The sequence below is a fragment of the Lepisosteus oculatus genome, chromosome 15 (genome assembly GCF_040954835.1).
Source record: "Lepisosteus oculatus isolate fLepOcu1 chromosome 15, fLepOcu1.hap2, whole genome shotgun sequence".
Taxonomy (NCBI): Eukaryota; Metazoa; Chordata; class Actinopteri; order Semionotiformes; family Lepisosteidae; genus Lepisosteus; species Lepisosteus oculatus.
The window spans coordinates 21478059-21499485 of NC_090710.1; the positions used below are offsets into that span (position 1 = coordinate 21478059).

General features: G+C 41.0%; 1 protein-coding gene across 2 annotated transcripts; it reads left to right on the plus strand.

The window, feature by feature from the left end:
* The first annotated feature begins 2293 nt into the window (after positions 1-2293).
* On the plus strand, positions 2294-19954 carry LOC102692366 (ornithine transcarbamylase). 2 transcript variants are annotated; one of them, XM_069179049.1, is made up of 10 exons: positions 2294-2572; positions 6129-6267; positions 6663-6744; positions 8548-8635; positions 11221-11374; positions 11490-11612; positions 13849-13902; positions 14508-14657; positions 15103-15236; positions 19253-19954. In XM_069179049.1, the coding sequence occupies exons 1-10, from the start codon at positions 2502-2504 to the stop codon at positions 19257-19259; spliced, it is 1002 nt and encodes a 333-aa protein (XP_069035150.1). In that variant the 5' UTR covers positions 2294-2501; the 3' UTR covers positions 19260-19954. The 2 variants fall into 2 exon arrangements, with proteins under 2 accessions (XP_069035150.1, XP_069035149.1); XM_069179048.1 differs by having other exon boundaries at positions 2312-2572; positions 15099-15236.
* The last annotated feature ends 1473 nt before the right edge of the window (positions 19955-21427 follow it).

Here is a 21427-nt window from a genome sequence, read left to right on the forward strand (position 1 = left end):
GATGCATAGGATGTTACTTCATTAAGTAGCATAAGAATAAATGTTTTTCTAGCCTGTTGTACAATTATAGGTTTTGTATAGTGCTTGGAAAGGTTGGTTACACAGGTTTTACTCTTCCTAATGTATTTATCTTTAATAATAATAAATAATAATAATAATAATAACATACACTTATATAGCACATCAGCTATCAGTGGGATAGAGAACAGAGTAATGAAGCCAATTCATAGATGGGGACTTTTAGGAGGCCATGATTGGTAAAGGCCAATGGGAAATCAGTCCAGGACACCAGGGTTACAGCCCTACTCTTTTCAAGAAACGCCCTGGGATTTTTTAATGACCACAGAATGTCAGGACATCAGTTTTACCAGTTTTACATCTCATCCGAAGGACGGCACCTTTTTAGGGTATAGTGTCCCCGTCACTATACTGGGGCATTAGGACCCACAGAGACTGCAGGGTGAGCGTCCCCTGCTGGCCCCACTAACACCTCTTCCAGCAGCAATTGTAGTTTTTCCCAGGAGGTCTCCCATCCAGGTACTGACTGGCTTCACTTCACTATATAAAATATATATATCATATGTAATATACTGTATATATTATTTACCTTAAACACTAAACAAATACGATTGCATTAATGTGATTGGAGGCAGATGTGAGGTTTGCAGGAGTGCCCTTCAACTGGGCAGAGTGACCGCTGTGGTGTGCAGGGGGCAGGAGGGGGAAGTGAATGGGCTTTTATCTTCTAACTGGCACTTCGTCTTTCTTGTATCTGTCTCAGCCTGCGTTATATAAGTAGGAGACTGAGAAAATAGAACGTGGTTAAAGATGTTTTACGATTGCAGCAAGTCCATGCCTAAGGACAGCTGTGAGACAAATAACTGCCAGTCTTAATTTCTTTTCTCATTCTGAAAGGCATGTTACAAGCATAAGCCTTTCAAGAGCAATATTTCAGGTTCTTCATAAACGCTTACGAAGAAACACTACCACCCTCTTGAGTATGCCAAATGAACGTCTACACACACACCAAAAACGGTTTCATATAAAAATGTCAGTCTTCATTTTTTCCATCCATCCATCATCAAAAAGCTGCTTATCTGTAGCAGAAGTCACAACCCATGAGCCTGCCAGCAGAACAGGGCACTAGACAGGATTATACCACATTGAAACTCACACAGAAAATAATGAAGAGACAATGTAAAGAGAAAATTATCTTTGGAAAATGGGAGTGAATACAGACTCCACACAGAAAGTGCACTTTGAAAGCTCATGGTTCCTGTAGTATTCTTGAAACGCATGTTGACTTTCAGAGAATGGTATCCCTTCAAGTCCTCAAAATATCCCTTAAAGTGGTATTCACAAAGCTCTGAGCCTAGTGTCCCAGAACATGATGCTTGCTGAGTACAAAACAAGAACTCAGTGTGAGAAGAATCTAAACTTTCACTAACACCGAGCTTGAGCACTGGTGCATTTAAGTTGCAAATTTCATAAACATTACTGTCACCTAACAGATTTCGGTGTGGCACATAATTGCATAAAGATTAACAAACTCATACAAAATCAACATGCTGTTTAAAACATCATTACATCACAGAAAAAAAACGTCACATTCTTCAACTTCACATCACAAAAATTGAGACCTGTTTCTTCTCTTGAATACTGTTCTCTTGATCTCTTAAATATTGTAAAATCCCCATGTGTCCAACTACATTGGAAAAAGAATGCAGAAACATGACAGGAACATGATAAATGTAAATGTCATTTTAGAGAAAGAGTAGTCTACTCCTCACGTGTTGAAACACTTTTATCATTAGGATAATGCAAATGATGGAATAGGTGTTAAAAAAAGAAATCAGTTTATAAAGAATGAAAGTAACACTGATAGTAAAATTCTCCTCCCCAGTCCAAGTTTCCCACATCTTCCAGCTCCAAAAGCATAAAGAAGACCATTCTCCAGTGTCAGGAAGAAGACACGCGTTAGTCAGAAATCAGCAAAGTACACTAAATTACTATCATCTAGACTCCGTGAATACATATCATACATTTACCTGCTGACTTCCTTAGGAAAGACTAAAACTATGTTCAGAAAATGCGAGTGCTCTTAAGGCTCCCGCCGTTAACTCAACAGCTGGGCAATGAACCCTCTCAGTCTTTTATTAATCCAGCATGTCTATTCTTGCTTAAACCCTACTTACACCGCATTACGCACCAAGTTCCACCTTGCCCTAGATGAGCCGCTATAAATCATTCAGACGTTTCTGATTTTTAATGCAAACGTTCAGCTTTGCCTTCATAGGGATCTCTAGCTCATATTAGACCCCTCCCATCTTTGCAGCTATTCGTTTGGCTTAACGAGAACCTACATTTAACCGGACGGGTGTGGTAGTGGTTGGAAGTCGGAACACCTTAAAGGTGTACTGGAGCAGAGATTTTTTTTTGGACCAATGACGTTAGCCTTTGATTGTAAAACTTAGAAACAGCAGAGTTCTCGGAAATTAACGATGTCTCATCTCAGGAGATCATTGGCCTTTGCTTGGAAAACTTTTCCTGGCATGCACGTGCGAAACTTTCGGTAAGCGGAATTTAAGAAATTATTTCTGTGACGTTTATTTTTTTTTCTTAGGGTAGGTACATAGTCATGTCAGCAGATTTACAAATACCTTTTGGGAGTAAAATGTGCATTTATAGCTGTAAATGTGTATTTGTAGTAGTGTGTAGTGTTTTGGCCAGGCGCTTAATTAACTATAGGATAATAAATCCCTTGAAATACAGTATAGTGGTTGAAGACTAGAAAAATAGTCCCTGCTTTATTTTTACAGTAAAATATTAGTTGTAGTGTCTGTGACGTTTATTGAGTTGATTGATCACAATCATACATTTACCATGATTTTACTGTTTTGCGACATGTTACTGTGGATTTACTATGGTAAATCTACAGTATATCACAAACCTTTCAAGCGCGATTTGGACTGATGTTATCGATCCAAAAATGGTGAGCAGTGGGGAACACACACAGTATCTTCATTCAGAACAGAATATTAAATGTAATCTAATCTTAATATTTTCGGTTTAAGATTAGTGAGTCAAAGGCATTGGAAGGGGCCGGAAAAACTTCGGAATGCAATTTATTAAATGTGAGAACAATTAAAGCATTCACTCAAATTGGGGAAACTCTATGCAGAAATCAGTCTTACGTTTTTTTTCTCTTTCATGCCGTTTCCATGTATACTAAGCATCAATTAACATCAGCCTGGTATTCTTTTTGAAGAATAAATAGGCCTACACGGATTTGTGAAACGGATTAAATGTTTTACTCGCATTATTTGTGATTGATTACTTATTCATGACCGCCTGTGTACACTCAAGTGACGTTAACATTTGCTTTAACCACTAAATCATCTACTTTTCGTGAGAATTCATTGCGTACTGGTGATAAGTCGATATGAACTTTTTAGAACGTCAGGAGCGTTTTCCCGAAACCTCATACAATTATCAAACTACCTGGATTGTGTGAATCTTTTCACAACCTTCACTGTGTCATTTCTTCGCGAATATTCTCAACCCAGAGGCATTTTAAAGACCGCAATGTGTGAAATCTTTCACAGCCTTAATGTAATGTAATCAGCCAACGGTCTCTTAATAAACTATTGGTAAAGTTTATTAGCTAGACAGGCTGAATGGCCTCTTGTTTTTTGTAACATTTCTGGAATGCAAAACCATTAGACACTATTGATGAATAAGCAGCCACCCCATACCGCAGAGTATACAGTAATAGCTATGTTTGAAAACCAAGAAGACAGGAAGGAAAAGTACACCTTTTCTCAGGATAACTCCCCTCATAAAGAATCATAAGTACCAGTTCCAATATGCCAAAAAAAAACAGTTTGTCTTAAGAGAATTGTTAAGTTTCAGAACCAATGTGAAATGAAACACTGGAAAAACAGAAATTACTGGAAGCCACTTATTAACTATTGCCTGTATAATGTTGCTGTATTCAAAAATTCATAAAAAAATAAAGAAAAGTTTTACAAATCAAAGCTAGGCTGTGAAAGGTCAGAGGGCTGCCCAGTGTGTAAAAACTTGGTTACAGCATCGTGAGTGTTGTGGTGAAAAAGCTATTGACTCATGAAGAGCACCCCCCATCCCAGTGTATCTCCTGTCTTATGGTGTCATATTAACATTTTGTAGGGTCAAGGGTTATGGTTACTATGTACAAGACTTTGTTTGAAGTTCATGGGCGCTGTTTTTAAAAAGCTGTTGAGTACAGAAGAGGATCTTTCCTGCTGTCAACATCATTGCATACTGTATGTACAGTAGTTGACCCCTAATTAAATGATTACAGGGCATAAAGAAAGGGTTTCAGAAATCAAATAAAGTTTGAACCCAGTTCTTACTGTCATGCCCTCTGCAGCCAGAGGGCGCTCCTTCTCTGTCCTGTCTCTAGTTTCCGGTTCTCTGCTGTCCTTCCGGTGTTTCTCTCTCTCTGGGGCTATATATTTCCGGGTCTTTCATTCTGCCTTCGCTCAGCATTGACGTTCGGATGTCCTGAGCCTAGCCTAGCACCAGGTCTCCCCATGGCATTTCCTGAACAGCTGAGCCCGGGCCAACCCCCGTCTCGCCGCAATGCATGGGGTCTTTTCGCTCTCCTGCCATTCCACAGTTCATCCCTTCTGACATTCGTGACACTAACAGGCTTCATGTGTTATTCTACTGCAGGTGGTTCGCATGAACACGTATTGAGCAGTATTTCTCGCATTGTGAACGTACTGTATGCAGTGATCCTGCAGTGTTCCAGTTGCTGTGTAATTGTGCATCAATCGAAAAGCTTTATAAAACGTTTATAAAAAGATAATTAACTAGGTTTTTGTAAAGGTTGAGAACATGTTTACAAATTGCAGTCTTTAAAATGCATTTGGTTTGAAGGCTTTCTGTGTTTCCTTTGCAAAGGTATTGACATCAGAATCTTCCTGTGTGGGGGAAGAAAATGACATACAAATGACAAAGCGAAGACACTGAAAACACTCACAAATCACTTTATACACAACGCAAGTGTTTTTATAACTCTAGGAGGTTTTGGGGAAAATGCTATTGACGTTCCAAAAAGAAATATTGAACTTCTAGCTAACTTCAGAAGGTGAAAATAGAGAAAGAAAAGCACAGAAGTCTGTCCAACATTAAGTGATAAAGGACCACCTTGAGTGTAGAGACCACCTTGACGGATTTTGGCGAGTGTGGTTCAGACATACAGAACAGTATGCTAAGTATTTGCTGTATATAGGAACAGATCTGTCAGTGGAAAGGTCCAAGTGTGGCGGTCTGGCCAGGAGCAGACACTACCAAATGACACCAGTAGTGACTGGTGCCCCCCTGACTGCAAGGCGCTACATTGTTCAAGACCTGGGACCTCACTTGCTGCCCTTGCTGTGATCTCACCTGCCATCATAGTATGGCAGCAAGACTACACATGCCTTTATACTTTATACTCGTGCAAAAAGAGCATGTGATACTGTAGGTCATGCTGTAACTCAACAGACTGGAGCTCAGTTGTTTATTTATGGAATGAGGTGTGGCATCTAGGGCTCAGAGACCAGTGAACAGGCAAGAGAGCTGTCAAGAGTCTACCCAAGGAATAGGGTAAAATCCAATGAGACTGCATTCACAATCTGGTCTAAAGTATGCACCAGAGATGTACAGTTTTGTGTTGAAATATTTTTATCATACAAGTATCTCCACATCTGGGGGTACTGTATAAATTGATATTGTGCTTCTAGTGGTGACCACACATGCTTGTTATCCTGTGACTTTACTGTGGACCCCTGACTGATGAAGAATGTTAATCGGCAAGATGGATTAATGTTTTCTGTCTAAAAAAAAAGTCAGTGCACCTGCTACAAAAAGATACTCATTTTTCTAATAATAAGTTTGTGACTTTGTTGCTCTTATAGTCATAGATTTCTTTTGATGCTCAGTGTACATTGCATGCTGTAATGAGCGAATAATCCTAAATGTTAGCAAAAAAACTGATTCCTGTGCTTCGTTCATGCATGTTAAATTTATTCACTTGTTTAATTTGTGGGATGAAAATTCTGGTTGCATGGAAATTGAGTGTAGTAACTGCTTTTTTGCAGAGTTGGACAGGTTACCTTAAGTGCTGTAAATCTGAAGGGTCGCAGTTTCTTAACACTGAAGGATTTCACCTCGGAGGAGATAAAGTATCTTCTGTGGATGTCAGCTGACCTGAAACACAAAATAAAAGAGAAAGGACAGGTACAACATTTAACATACAGACTGTTAAATGTCAACTGGTCTGTCTTCATGTCATAATTGTGTTTCAACTTTAATTTTTTTTTTTTTACATGGGACTGCTGTAACTGCAGTGAACATGGAAAATATTTTCTCTATCTCTGACCGTTAAAAAGTGATGTGTGAAAAGTAAACTTAAGCATTTGCCTGTGTTTCTTCAGTGACATCCATCTTGCTGTTCTAACACTAACCCTGGGTACAGCTGTGAATGAAAGAGGCTCTAATTATTCTTCCTTCAGGAAGAAGGGTGACATGGCAGCACAGTGGGGGCACTGTTATTTCTCTTTACTTGCAGTTTCAACAGTGAAGACGGCAGCGTCTTTCATTGTTAAAGTCTCACGGGGCCTTTTTCTCTACAGCATCTCCCTTTGCTTCAGGGGAAGTCTCTTGCCATGATTTATGAAAAGAGAAGCACCAGGACCCGCATGTCCACAGAAGCAGGTTAATTTCTGGACCGTCCCGTACCGATACTTGTTTAAAACGCATCTATTTTCTGGCTAAATTAATTAAGAATTTTATGTTACTTGAAGGTAAATATTGAACATATATTAATATTGGATCTGTTCCCATATGTATAGTGTATGCCTGAATTACTGTCGGGTACATGTTATTGGGTAAGAGACGAGCCTGCATGATACCAGGCCTTTGCAATTTATGGTGTTTTCCGTGTTCTGCATTATTGTGTCAAACCTCCAGAGGCCTTGTTGTAAATACAGTACATAATAGAAGTGCTGAATGGGATGTATCAGAACTACAGGCTACACAACGGAACCGCAGAGCCAGCACAATGCACATTGTCTGTGCTATATAATCATGGCATTCTTTCTGAACCGGCTCCACACTGTTTTGGCAGTCTTGCTCTCAACCCTGTTATCGGTCGAGTTCAATGAACAGGGGATCAGTTTTGTCTCCCGTTCAATTCCCAACACATCTCGTTTCCAGAAGTATTTAAGGTTCCCTTATACCGTGCAAAAATAAGAATAAGAAATGTATTATTATAACTGCAGCAATTCTACAAAGTGAAAAATGAGAACCTTTATTAGCAAGAGCATTGAGATTCTGTTGGACATACTGTACATGGCAGAAGGTCTACTATGAGAATTGGAGCCTAGTAGTGTGTTGCAATACAAGCTATTTATCTATCTGTGACTGTATACCAGGCTCTGGTTGCTGTCTTGTGGAATTCTATCCCATTCCCATCGAAGGAGCTGGGCAAGCTTGTGTCTGTTCACTGGTCTTTGAGCCTTAAATGCCACATCACAGCTCACTGCATCATTTTCATTGAGCACAAATGTTCATTGGTGTTCAAGTCTGGTGCATAGGGCATCCACTGTTTAACTGTCACGGTCTCATCTCACATGAAAGCTGTTGTTACATGAGGATTATGAAGACTTGTGTTGTCCTAGCGGACTTTTTGTCATATCTGGAAGAACGGCCAGTTGAGGTTCCTGGACTTGGCTACTGTGTGCTATTTGGTTGCTTTTAGTCCATGCAAATAGAGACATTCCTGCTCAGACCATCCAGACCTGACCATACCTGAACACCTCTATCTATTGGTTTGTTGTTCACAATAATTCTGCAGTATCATTCTGCCCATCAGGGTTGTATAGGCATAACTTTTTTAATTCATTGATAAAGAAAAATTGATCCCACTGCAGAAGGGACACCTAAGGTAACATATTGACATACCAATAGCGCAAAGGCCTTGGTCTCTTGATAAGTGTGTTCGATTAATTCATTTCAATTTGTTTTCACCAGGCTTGACATTCAACAGGTTTAATTGCCTCACTATTACTGCCCAATCCACTCTCTCACAAATGAGGTGATTTAGTGCTTATTAGTGATGCGTGGGTTGACTCACACTCGCAGGTCGGGTGGGCTTGGGTTAAAAAAAAAGATTTTATATCGGGTCTGGTGGGTGCGGGTTCGTTTCTCACAACTGCGGGCATAACTAGGTCTTATACAACAGGTGCAGTCACTGAATTGCATCATGAGTTGTCATTGATGTTCAATTAATCCACATTATGCATTTAATCAATGCCTGAAATCCATACTGTATATATTTTTATTTTTCTAACACCATACATTCAGAGCATTCATAAAGTGCTAAGCAACTTTTGATGCTCTTATCTATAATGTACACAGCTGTTGAATAAAGAGCAAAACTTACTTGGGGACTTGGTGTTGAGTGGTTTGCTAGGATGTATTCACTAAGATCTTCATTTGTTCCCTGTGCGAATGAAGGCTTTGCACTGCTGGGAGGGCATCCCTGCTTCCTCACCTCACAAGATATTCACCTTGGCACCAATGAGAGCACCACTGACACAGCCAGGTAAGTGCTGTGCCTACGGACAGGGTTAAGACTGGAGGACAGAGACTGAGCAACACTAATGACAGGATATAAAGTCCATAGAAAGAGACGTATTGTTAAAAGGAAATTGAGTACAACCAGCCTGTACTTAAAATGCTGGGTAAAAAGTACAACTATAGATTGTTGCTCTAACGTTAAGACTTGTTTTACATTGTCTGCTTAAATGTTGTTTTCATCTGTCCCTATGCACATCCAATTACACTATGTGTCCTGTGTGCATTTCTGCTTTGATCAGCCACACTAATAGTTCCAGCGAACCTGACTGCTCCAATAACAGTGTGAAGAAAATGCTTGAAGAAATATGTCACACAGCAGAGGAAGTAATGCTTCACCAGTGGTCTCAGCAAAACGCTAATGTGCTTTTCTCTGTACTTCGTGGCAAGCCTTTGTGTGTTTCCACAGTAATTAATATGGCAGATATCAATTTTAGCATTGACAGCAAGCCAGAATTTTGAGATTACTTTTAATTACTGTAGTTGCACAACAAATCTGAATTGGAACGTAAGGCGGAAAATCTAGAAATAAAAGATTCATGTGAAAGGCGTATCTACTGCATGAGGTAGGTTAGGCTGTTAGATACAGTAAATTGTATAAGAAAGACTAGAGTCACTCCATGTCTGTCTTCCCAGAAAAGTGTCTGTTTGTTCTGTGATGAATTTAGTTGTCACGATTGGGGAAAAATCGTCTTCCATTGTCCTGTGCAGTGCTAGGTGATGCAGGTGACATGTGGGCAGGACCTGAGGTTATAATTACACTATTGTTCTTGGCTGCCAATGTCTGTTGGGCGGAGTTGTGGCTAAGGATCTGCACCTTTGGCTGGAAAGTTGCCGGTTCTGCGGCTGGCAGAGGACTCCTACTCTGTTGGGCCCCTGAGCAAGGCCCCTTACCCCAACTGCTCCAGGGGCGCTGTACAATGGCTGACCCTGCACTCTGACCCCAAGCTTCTCTCCCTGTCTGTGTGTCTGATGGAGAGCAAGCTGGGGTAAGCGAAAAGACTAATTCCTAATGCAAGAAATTGTATATGGCTAATAAAGTGATCTGATCTTCTCTTATCTCTGTTTGACTGGCACCCTGCTGTCCGTAGTTAACAATACTCCACCATGTGGCGAGAATGTTGCTGCTAATGAGTCACTTGCTGAATGTCTGGGGAGAGAAGAGAGCAGCTAAGTCTTAAGATCACTGGAGGGCAGCTGTACCACAGATGAAAGCCCCTTTTCCACACTGTTGATACCCACCAGGACAGATTCTCTCTGGCCATTTTTTTCCCCCAGTCGTTATGTCAAACTCCAAAAATGTATACCCTGGTTTTTTACTTTTTCTTAATGGAGAACGGTTACTCTTTTATGTTTTAGTGTTCTGTGCATTTCATTATTTTTTACCTTTATGAAAAATCATGAAGAGATCTAGATCTACCAAATTCTTTGGTGTTAGCTCTTCAGTGCTGTATTTTGTTTTTTCCGTAGGAAGTTATTCAAAACTTCAGACCTTTAGGGTGATTTTTGGTTCTAAGCTTGGAAATTAACTCTGTTATCAAGTCTGACAGTGAAAGTTATATGCATTTTTAAAATTATTTTGCTTGAGATGTCTGTGGACAACTGGCCTACTGTATGTTGTCTGTGTGGAAGCTGGCCTTTGTTGCAGCTTACAACACTAACAGTATAAGAAAGTCTTTACAGTAATTCAGAAATAAAATGGACACAGGACTCCATGATCAAGACAAACCACAAGAGGGCAGCCCTTGCTACTGGGGTCTTCAAACTGAATGATCAGTCCTTCCCTTTCTTACCAGTATTTCCAACAATAAATGAAAATTGTATTCCAGAGAAGAGCGTTGGTCAGACCAATTTCTGAGTTGGCTAAATTTGTGAAATTCAGTGGGTTTCAGTATGACGTGGGTTCTGAAGGCCGATAGATGGGAAATGAGGGCTGCTACAGATTGAGTACTTGTGAGTCTGTGAGGCCAGGTCGCTGCTGTGCAGTGTGCTGATTAAATTGCAATTGCATGGATGCACAGAGCTGTAGCATAGCACTACCTACAGTAGTCTAATACAGTGCACTTTGGGATGTTTTGGAAGCAGTAACCTGTATGTTTAGTTAATATTTTCACTATGTAGCAACCATGTGGCGAGAATGTTGCTGCTAATGAGTCACTTGCTGAATGTCTGGGGAGAGAAAAAACATCTCTGCCATAGAGCTACAATATTCCTGGTTCAAATGTCAGTGACTGTGTGGGTAAGAGTGTTTCTCCACCTGAAAAGTGGGGTGTCTGGCTGTGGGCTCCTGGTGTGAGTTCTAGTGAAGATCAAAGGTTAAAGGCTGGTGCTGATGTGACTGTCGCAGTTCTGCTCGTGCCCTCGCCATTCCACCATGACGGTTCGTCCCGCAACACCTGGGCACGAACCCGGGTCTCCGGCGTCACGCAACAGGGAATCAGCCCGGCTGAGCTAAAGGAGACCTCCCCCAGCCCAGGCGGCTGAGGTCCCTGTTATGTGCAGGGAGGGCGATGCAACCAGCACCGCTACACTGACAGCAGTGTGTCTTTTCAGGGTGCTGTCTGGACTCACTGACCTGATCCTCGCTCGAGTCCACAGCCACGCCACCATTGAGGAGCTGGCCAGGGAGGCTGCTGTTCCTGTTATCAATGGGCTGTCAGACCTGTGTCACCCCCTCCAGATACTGGCAGACTTTCTCACTCTGCAGGTAGGTCAGCACTGCACATACTGTACACAGAGTCCAGCGCTCCCTAACAGTGTCGAAATGAGAACATTCATGAAAAAGCAGTGTTGGAGTCACCCTTTTTGTCCTCTTTTTAAAGGAGCACTACGGTTATTTACGTGGGCTGACAGTGTCTTGGATCGGCGACGGCAACAATGTGCTCCACTCCTTCATGGTGACAGCAGCCCGGCTTGGAGTCCACCTCAGGGTCGCCACTCCTAAGGTCAGCCAGCTGCCTAACGTGGAGCACACAACCACTTTATATCATCATGGAGTGGAATTATACTCTATACCATTTTCGAAACCACCTTAGAATAGTTTTCTTTCTGCTGTAAGAGTGACGTAATCTTAGTGAAATTACCTACACAAGGTCAACATAAGAATTGCCGAAATAAAATGCAATAAAGTAATAGGATATGCCACAAGAAAAAAATTGGAAACCAAAATGCATGCAATACAAAATATTCTTTGAAGGATTTCAAGGTCATGTATGAATGCTGTTATATGGTGTGGGAAATTTTAATTACTCAGGGGATGGCTGACAAGGTTTCTCCACATGAAATGCACTGACACTGCTGTACAATTAAAGTTTCTACTTATAGTAGTGGGTTCTTAACACAAGACAACCCAAAAGACAGACAACGGAAACATAAAAGACTTGGCTCTACTGAACTCCAGTAAACATAATATAGTCGATACATGTGGGTAGCTGCGTCAGCATGTGTAGTCTGCAAAGGAACAATTAATAGGTGTAAGGTGTACCCACCTGAAGAAGGTTCTACAACCAAAACGTGTTTTCTTTCTTATCTTTCCAGCACGGAATAAACCTATTACTTGTTCCATATAGTCAATACTATGTCTTGTCTGAGACATCCGAAAGGTTTGTACCAGGCAAACCATTACACTTCTGAGATACAAAACACTCATGGCATTTTTAGCAAGTCTGTCCACCAACACCCAAGTGAGACACTACTTCCCCTTTATGTGTGTCCAGCCTCCTAGTACAATTGAAAGATTAGCATACCTCCTTCCGCTATTGTCCCAGATGGGACACTTGCTTTGCAGGCAGGTAAAAGACATAAAGTAATACCTAATACATTTAACACAACGTGAACCCATTAACAGAAAAAAAAAATACATGCATGAAATTAGCAAACAAGTCAGAGGCTTTAAATCTTCACAATCCAGAAATGAAGTCGTTGGGTCATCAGTGAGTGTGTCACAGATGCCGGAAAGGACGAAACGTGGAATGGCAGGAGAGCGAAAATAGACCCTATGCGTAGCGGCGAGACAGGGGGTTAGCGTGGGCTCAGCTGTTCAGGAAATGCCGTATAGAAACCTATGCCCTCAGACCATGGAGAGGAGTGACCTGGTGCTAGGCGGGTCTCAGGACATCTGAACCTCAATGCTGAGTGAGGAGTAGAGCAGAAGCAGGAAGTAAATAGGCTACACAACAAGACACACCAGAAAGACATGAATAATCACAGGGAACTAGGAACAGGACAGAAGTAGAGCGCCCTCTAGGTGTACTGGGTGTGACAGAGTGAGGTAAATACACTACAGTATCTAAGATACCATACATAAAGTTGTGTGCAAAAATGTAGATCTTTCTATGTTTCAGTGAATTTCTAAGCGAAAAGAAGTTTCACTTAAACTTAAACATGACATCTTTTTGCAAATGTTAACACACAATTAAAATTTATTTGCTGGTTATAACAGATTGAGAAAAAATATAAAAAGGGAATGTGGCATGTACTAAATTTTGAGCAGCTTTCCAATTGATTTATTATTACTTTTTTAATTTGTGTTAGTACAAAGGTGGTTATAGTATTATGCCCCCAGTTCGTTAGAGACCTGACAGTGCATAATGTCATTTTCTTGCACGTACCACTGGATTAACTAAGGCAGAGGCAATGATAAAATAGTTCTTTAAAAAAAGGAGTATGACATTTAGCTTTTTTAAATCACACTTGCTCCATGTGAAATGCAGAATGGACTTTAAGGTTCTCCTACACTCAGGACTTCCTGTTAAGTAGAGTCCATCTCTTAATAGACCTGCTGAATCAGGCCTTTATGAACTGCTGAAGACCAGGCTCCCCTCTCCTCTCAATTGGTGGTTCATTCCCCCTCCTCCTGTGCAGCCCTTCATCTGAGGAACTCATTGCCTAAATCCATTTAGAGACTCTGAGCTTGTTGATTTTGTTCAAAATTTTGCTAATTAATTTAATGAAGGCCTACCTTTTTACGAAAACGATTAGTGTGTAATTTAGTCTTGCTCTTACTCACGCTAAATTAGTTTGCTGTTCTTGTCTTTTTACTTGTGTTCGATGTTGCAATGCTTTGCGTTTTAACATGCGCTCATAAAATGATTAGATGTGCTGAAGGAGTCATACTTCTAACTACTGTGTATTAATCATGTGCCGCAGTAACACTTAATTGTGTTTCTATGTGCATCACAGGGATATGAGCCTAATAGGAGCATCACTCAAGAGGCTGAAAAACTCTCCAAACAGGTTTTTGTTTATTGTTTGTTTGTGTGATAGGCGATTGATTTTCCTGCCTCAGCAGAACCAAGCAAACCCCCCACGTTCATTCATTTTATCCAAAGGGGGAATTGTATTGATGTCATACTGGAATGAAAGTTTCTGTTAAAATGCTTTAAATTATGAATGGTGTGGATGAACCTGATCAAACCTAAATCATAGTGTTATTTACCCTTTTTCTAATGTTTCCCTTTTGCAATAACATAAAAATACATTCCTAAATGATAAACTAGTTACTGTTGGGGAAACACGTTCAGCTGTTTCATTGGACTGAGGCAAGGGACCGTGACAAAGACACAGGCAAGTGACAAAATGAATGATGCGTTCAGAGCTCTGACATTAGACTCTTCCATGCCACTCTGAAGTTCAGAACACCTTCTCTCATCAGGTTAATAATGGAATAGTGTAAAGAAAGACACTCGATGAAATGCATTTTGTTTGACTGGGTACCAAGACAGATCTAGCTGAGAACTAATGAACCATTAGATATAAAATTGATTTTATAGAGAGCTTCTGAGATCAATGAATAAGACAACAAGTCAGTAACCTCATTACATGTTTCCTATATCAATCAGTGTGGGACCAAATTCCTCCTGACTCATGATCCACTGGAAGCTGCTCGTGGGAGTAATGTGTTGGTAACAGATACATGGATAAGTATGGGCCAGGAAGAGGAAAAGAAAAAGAGGCTGCAGGATTTCCATGGTTACCAAATCACCATGCAGGTACAGTAAACACTGAGCTTGAGCAATCCGTGCCAGCATTTCATTGACCTGGTATTAATAGAGAAGTCTTTTTTGGTAAAATGGAGTTACTGTTGCCAGAGTTTGTTAAGCAAAAGTGCAGCAAGCTATAGCTGTACAAAGGCATTTGTTGCATATAATTAAATGTCACATTTCTCTATGGAATTTGCCTGAATGTAGCAGTGTGCTGTAAAATGAAAACGGATGGTGAAAGCGTTCATCACAATATTATCCTACATAATCCTTTTCCTGCTGAACCATTAAAACTAATTCTGGATGTTTAAAATATATTTTGACTGAAAACTAACCTTCTGCGGAACAAATACAGCAGCAACGCGTCTCTTTTCTGGGAAGTGTGTCATGGCGCTTTTTGTAAAGCGAGACCAGAGCAGGGGGACTGGTACACATGTCCTCTGTCTCCAGACAGGATGTGTGGCGGCTCCGGACTGGACATTCCTGCACTGCCTGCCCCGCAAACCGGAGGAGGTGGACGACCAGGTTTTCTACTCATCCCGTTCCCTCGTCTTCCCAGAGGCGGAGAACAGGAAGTGGACTGTCATGGTATGGTAGTGCCTTTTAATATGTCAGCGCAGTTAGGTGACAGTTTGCATTCCATTTTTCTGTGCCATGGTGGAATCCTCATGAACATTTCTTCTTACTTCACACAGCTGGAAAAAAAACAGCTTTATCTGATGGTACACAACCGAATACAACACGTTTGTCATTGCTGTGATTTTCCCCTCTTTTTAGAATATGGTCCCGTTTGACTTACGACTGGTAAGCCTCAACAGTAACAAAAACAACAACAACAGTACCACCTGTAATAAACACGCTATAGTGCCAGGTTTGTTTTCACTGGTCTTTTCTGTAAAGAATGGCCGATCCAAAGGATGAGGCAGTATGATAATAAATCGCACAAGATGGATTTGACAGGATGAGTGAAATGTTTGTAGCCTTTGGGATATTTTGGGCTGCATGTTCAAAATACTTAGGCTCTCAAAGCATTCTTCAGTAATGAACTGGTTTGGTTTGCCTGTCTGTGTCAACATCTTACAATGCTGTGTAAATGACAAGACATTGTCTGGCTGTGGCAGAACTCTGACAGGGTAGGACCTCCTGCCTAAACACAAACACACATTTCTGTTTCCCTAGTGATAAGTCACCTGGAGAAAGGTTACACATCAGGACTTCATCACTTAAAAGCTAGTTTCTGGCACTGAATAGCATCTTGAAAGTTCGTTTTGCTCTCAAGGCCAAGAGTGAAAGGGATGAATGTAATATCATTGCAAGATACTGAACTTTTAGCTGATTTTAAAACATCCAAGGACAGCACACTGGTTGGACCTTTTAAAAGTTACTATTTGTGAATATAAAATTAAGTGTGTTCTTCTCCGTGTTTCCCACTTTTTTTCCTTTCTGTTTCACTGTTTTTCTACTTTCCCTATCCTGGATTCTCATGTATGGTCATGCAACAGCTCAGAAATGGAGAACTGGTGTAGTGTTTTACTGCAGATAGCATCAGAATAGTAAAGCCACCATCTTTGCAATCTTCAGTGAATTGGACTGGTATGCCTGAGGTTGAATAAGTCACAACTGAAGATTTTGTGTTTTTTTTAAGTTAAGATGGTGTGCACTGTACATTTAAATACCACACAATATCAAAATCAACTGCAGGAGTGGCCATCTCAATTTATGTTCAGTTAAAGATATACTGTAATATCAACCTCAAAATTATTTGAATTATACAGAATCTGGCATGAGTAGAGTTTGTGTGTAGCAGAATCGTGACTAGTAGAGTAATGAGATTAATTTTCTAATTGGACAAACTCCATGCCGAAGATAAAATGTCATCGTTGTATCCTATCCAACCCTCTCTGTGCCAGATTGATTGCACATCTTTTTTTTTATTGTGATTTTGTCCCCTATGAGAGTCTCCCCGACATGTCTAGGATTTACATAACAACCGAATCTTCTGAACCAGAAAAAAAAATCATTGGTTTTTCAGATCAAACCAATAGTACAGAGAAAAATAAGACTGTGTTACAGTATGTTAGTGCGAGCATCTTTTCATTGTCTCTGTAGCCTATTCAGAAGATGGCATTCACAAAACTGCCATCTTTTTTTTAAGTCTTTAAAAACACCTTCTGCTTGGTTCCGCACCCTGATCAGTGTCAATGTGTGTGGTAGTGATAAGATGGCAAGGTGTGCGTTTGTAAGGCTGTTCTAATGCATGTCTTGTGAGCATAAAAAAGGCAAGAGACTGCAGGCCATCTGTGTAAGATACAGTGGCTGCACATACAGTATGTCTGAACAAAATAACAATCTGATTTTGTTTCTGATTATTTCATCAGATTTCATCAGGCCATTGGCATTCCTCTTGAAATCGGTTCAGTAATGTCTACGTTTAAAAAAAAATACGGCAAAATGGATAGCTACTGTATCTATGAAGCCTGAAAATGAAATAATGGGTTATCCATTACTTCTTATATTTGTATTCTCAATTGATTAAGAGTGTTTTTTTTTATGCTCTGGAGCATAAAGTATAGTGTGTGTATATACTGTACATGGATCAAGGTACAAGAAGATAAAAATAAATGAAATTACAATCCGGTTCAGAAGTTCAGCTATGAGAAAGCTAGTCTGTGAAGAACAGGCATTTATTTTTGTTTTCTGATACTTTTATCATGGTGAGCATCTGAAGTTATTGCAGCACCACAACAACACAAACAACACTGCAGGTCAGTATTTGGTGAAGTTCAGCAGCTCTTTCTGGATTGCAGTGTACAGCAAGGCTCTCTGCTGACAGCCAGTATCTTTCTACCAGATCTACAAGAGCCACTGCAACACGCCTCTGTCAACCCTAATAAGGGATAATGAGCCATTCCTTTCTCTTTCTCCTCCTTTATTGACTTTCTAAAATTGAGCATCTGCAGGGTTCGCGACAGGTTGTCAAGCTTTTAAAGTCTAATATAAGACACTACTGTGCAAGTTTTCAAGCTCTATTGTAAACTTTTCACATCTGGTAATGAGAGACTTAGCCAGGCAGGTCCTAAAGAGGAACAATTTAGAATCTGCTTTGAGCTAAACCTCAGTTTAGTGAGATTCAACATTTATATTTTTGCCCTGCAAGAAAAACCACAATAAAACAGTCTCCTTTTAAAGGTGATTGTTTTGTTCAATCAAGTTCTGTTTGACTGTTGGGATAGATGCATGTTTGTACTGTAGGGGTTATGGAGTGCTCACATTTATCTGAAACTATACGTCATTGGTGAGTTTTAAAGTGGGCAGCATGGTGGCACAGTGGTTGGCATGGATGCCTCATAGCGCTGGGGCCCTGGGTTTGACTGGGGTTCGACAGGAGTTTCTATGTTCTCCCTGTGTTTGTGAAGGTTTCCTCCCACAGTCCAAAGACTTAATGGTAGGCTGGATGGTACAGTAGGTTGAAATTGCCTCTGGTGTGAGTGTCTGTGTGTCTGTCTTGCGATGGACTGGCGCCTTTTCCAGGGAGTACCCCCCCCCCCCTTGTGCCCGTTGCTTGTCGAGATGCTGTCAGCTGCTTCAGGTTCCTCGGCCTGCAGATCTCCACCGACCTGGCTTGGACCCACAACACTGTAGCGAATCTGAAAAAGGCACAACAGCGCTTGCACGTTCTGCGGTGCGTCAAGAAATGTGCTTTGGGGAAGCAGTTCCTCATGAACTTTTACCGCCGCACCATAGAAAGTGTCCTCACTAGTGGCATCACTGTGTGGTACAGCAGTACTACCGTGCACGACAGAGATGCACTACAAAGGGTTGTGGAAGTGGCACAGAGGATTATAGGATGCAGTTTACCATCAATGAGATCCACACTATCCGCTGTCGCAGTAAAGCCCAATCCAGGATCCCAACCATCCCGGCCACAAACCGTTCTCCCCCCTACCCTCTGGCAAGCGGTACCGCACTGTTAAAACACGGCCCACTAGACTCAAGAACAGCTTCTATCCCACTGCAGTACACATTCTTAACAGCTGACTGCAGGGCCTCAAACTCCATACACATCTGCACTCTGAACTTTTTAGGTGGTCTACCCTGTATTTTTTTCTTGGTCTCACTACTACATATTTATTTTTCCACAATATATTTATTGTTACTGTTGTCTACATTGTGTTGTTGTCTGTTGTACTGTGTATGTCCCGACAGTTCAGGGTGATTAAGAATTCAATGTACATTTACGTCATATGGCAATAAACTACTCTGTAGCTTCCTCGAAACCCTGAATTGGAAAACGCAGTTAGAAAAATCATGAATGAATGGAAGTCCTTATGCGTAGTAGTAATGGCATTAGTTTAAGCAAGTGCAGAACACATTTTAAGCTGATGAGTGTTCATGTTCTGAATAGTTCAACAGGTTAACATAAGCAAATCAACATAAGGTCTTCTAGATTAAAAGACCTAGTGCTTAGTGGAACCTAGTGGCACACGTGGAATCATACCAAGCCTAAGTGCTCTCATCAAATTGTATTGATTTCAAAGTGTATGGCAGATTAGCTGCCCTTCAGTCTTTTGTTACTAACACTTGTTTCCTTTATCGGTTTTCAGGGCCTGATGGTGTCTCTGCTGACTGATTACAGCCCCCAGACCCCAAAGCCCAAGTTCTGATCCAGAGGATCCAGGGAATGTTACCATTACTTGGAGGCAACATACTGTAACAGAAAGAAAAAAACATGTTCTTGTAGGCGTTTCCTGCTAACAGTTTAGAAGATAATAATTGTGTTTTGAAAGGCATTTGTATTTTTTTCCCATGTTCTTTTTGTGTTAGGCTGGAACAAGAAAGGCCTCTTCTCACCTGTTAAGCGTTTCTTTCTCTTGCGTTCCAGAAGGGCCCATCCCCAGTCCTCCCCTGTTCCAGCAGGACAATGCCATACCATACTGTGCTAGAGCTACGAAGGCACAGATCTTCAAACAAGGCTGCCTTAACCAGCATTGTTTCCTGACCTGAGCAGAAGCTGTTTGGCCTACATGTCTCAACAGGAGACAACTGCAACTTGCACAACTTCAGCACGTGCCTGCAGCAGCAGCTCCGGTCTAGGGACGGAACACCCCACGGTGGTCTGTCACGATACGAGTCTGTCCAGCAGTACTGCCAGGATTGTGTCAACTCTCAGGCAGGTCATATCCCGATTCCGCTTTGTTAGTTTTAAGTTATTAAAACGTGTTGTTATTCGTTGTTCTGTATTTCTTATTACCCAATATTATTTTATGTATGTTTAAAAATGTTGATTAAATCTATTAGATCTGGTGTTTCATTTCTCCTGTGCATCAATATCTATATAAACTGTATATTATCAGTTCTATAATACTTTAATGCACAGACGCATGGCAGAATTTAGTTATGCTGCTTAACATCACTGTTGGAGCTATATACCTGTGATGCTTGTTTTACACTAGGTTGCAAATGCTGCCTAAGATTCTGTCACATTCCTCTTGTAGAGCCTAGACAAGCCTGAGCCCTAGGTGCCACACATTGTCATGAACTGTCCCACAAATGTCCACTGGTGCTGAAGTCTGGGCATCCACGGCATAAGTGTCACGTTTTCATCTCCCAAAAAAGTCAGTGCTGTTAGGCAGCTTCAGGCAGTGCATTACCACATCTTTCCAGTAGGACATCGGGCTGAGCCGGCAGGAAGGCAGTGGCTCACTCCCCAATGGAGCAGTGCAGTCAGATTCCATTGACACTATAAGTGGAGTTCAACAGTTGCTATACCCTCTTGTACAGACCACTCTACCTGATTTTCCCCATCAAATGATCTGTTGCCCACAGAAATTCATGTACAGTTGTGCACATCTGCACCACTCTTGCTGATGAATCAGCTTGGTCCCCGCAAAGCCTCGATTCATCACTAAAAAGGACATGCCTGGATTGCCGAAGAGACTACCTGAAGAGTCTCGAGCTGAACGAAGACTCGAGGATTCAGTTCATCACTCCTCATCAGCTCTCACTGCTGCTCAGGTTTCAGTGCTGTTGTAACAATTTGTTTGAGTAGAGCAAGGTCTGTCATTAATCGAAAAATAATCGGGAACCAACATGATATGCTTTATTTAAAAAAAACTGCAGAATTTTTCATGCTCAGTACAGTATATATGAACTTTTTTTTTTCCCATAGTACGGGTCCTAATACTTAATATCTTTGAGTGCAAGGGTGTTTAAAAAAATAAGTCATAAAATACAAATAGGGGAGTAGTGCTGTTTTACAAGATTTCTGTTTTTTGAAATGTTGAAACTTTTGTTATAGATACCATACTTCATATACAATGACAGATTGTTTTTTTCTAGTCATTGAGAGTTTTGAAAGGCTGTTATAAAAACCAGTACATTAGAGCATCATTTCATGTTTCTCAGTGTATAGGAAACCATCCACACTCTTTGCCATAATATAAAAGATGCTGCCTTCCCCATCCTGTCATTACTTATTAATGTTATTAGATTATATTATTAGATAATAGCGCTTTAAAAAATGACCTAGCAGTAGGTCTGCGACTAATTAATGGCTTGTAGTGGGCTACTAAACAAAATCCGAACAGCAACTTAAAAGAAGGAAAATTTAAAAAAAAATCAAACTTCGCACTTAATTGTCACTCTTTGCACGTACTTGCGAAGTCCAGCAGAGGGCGTAGCCTAGAGGCAGTGCTGTGGTGTAATTCGTGTGTTCATTGGCCGAAGGGTCGGGGGCGGCTGCGCTGTGCGGGACTGCGGTGGATCAGCTGAGCGAAGCC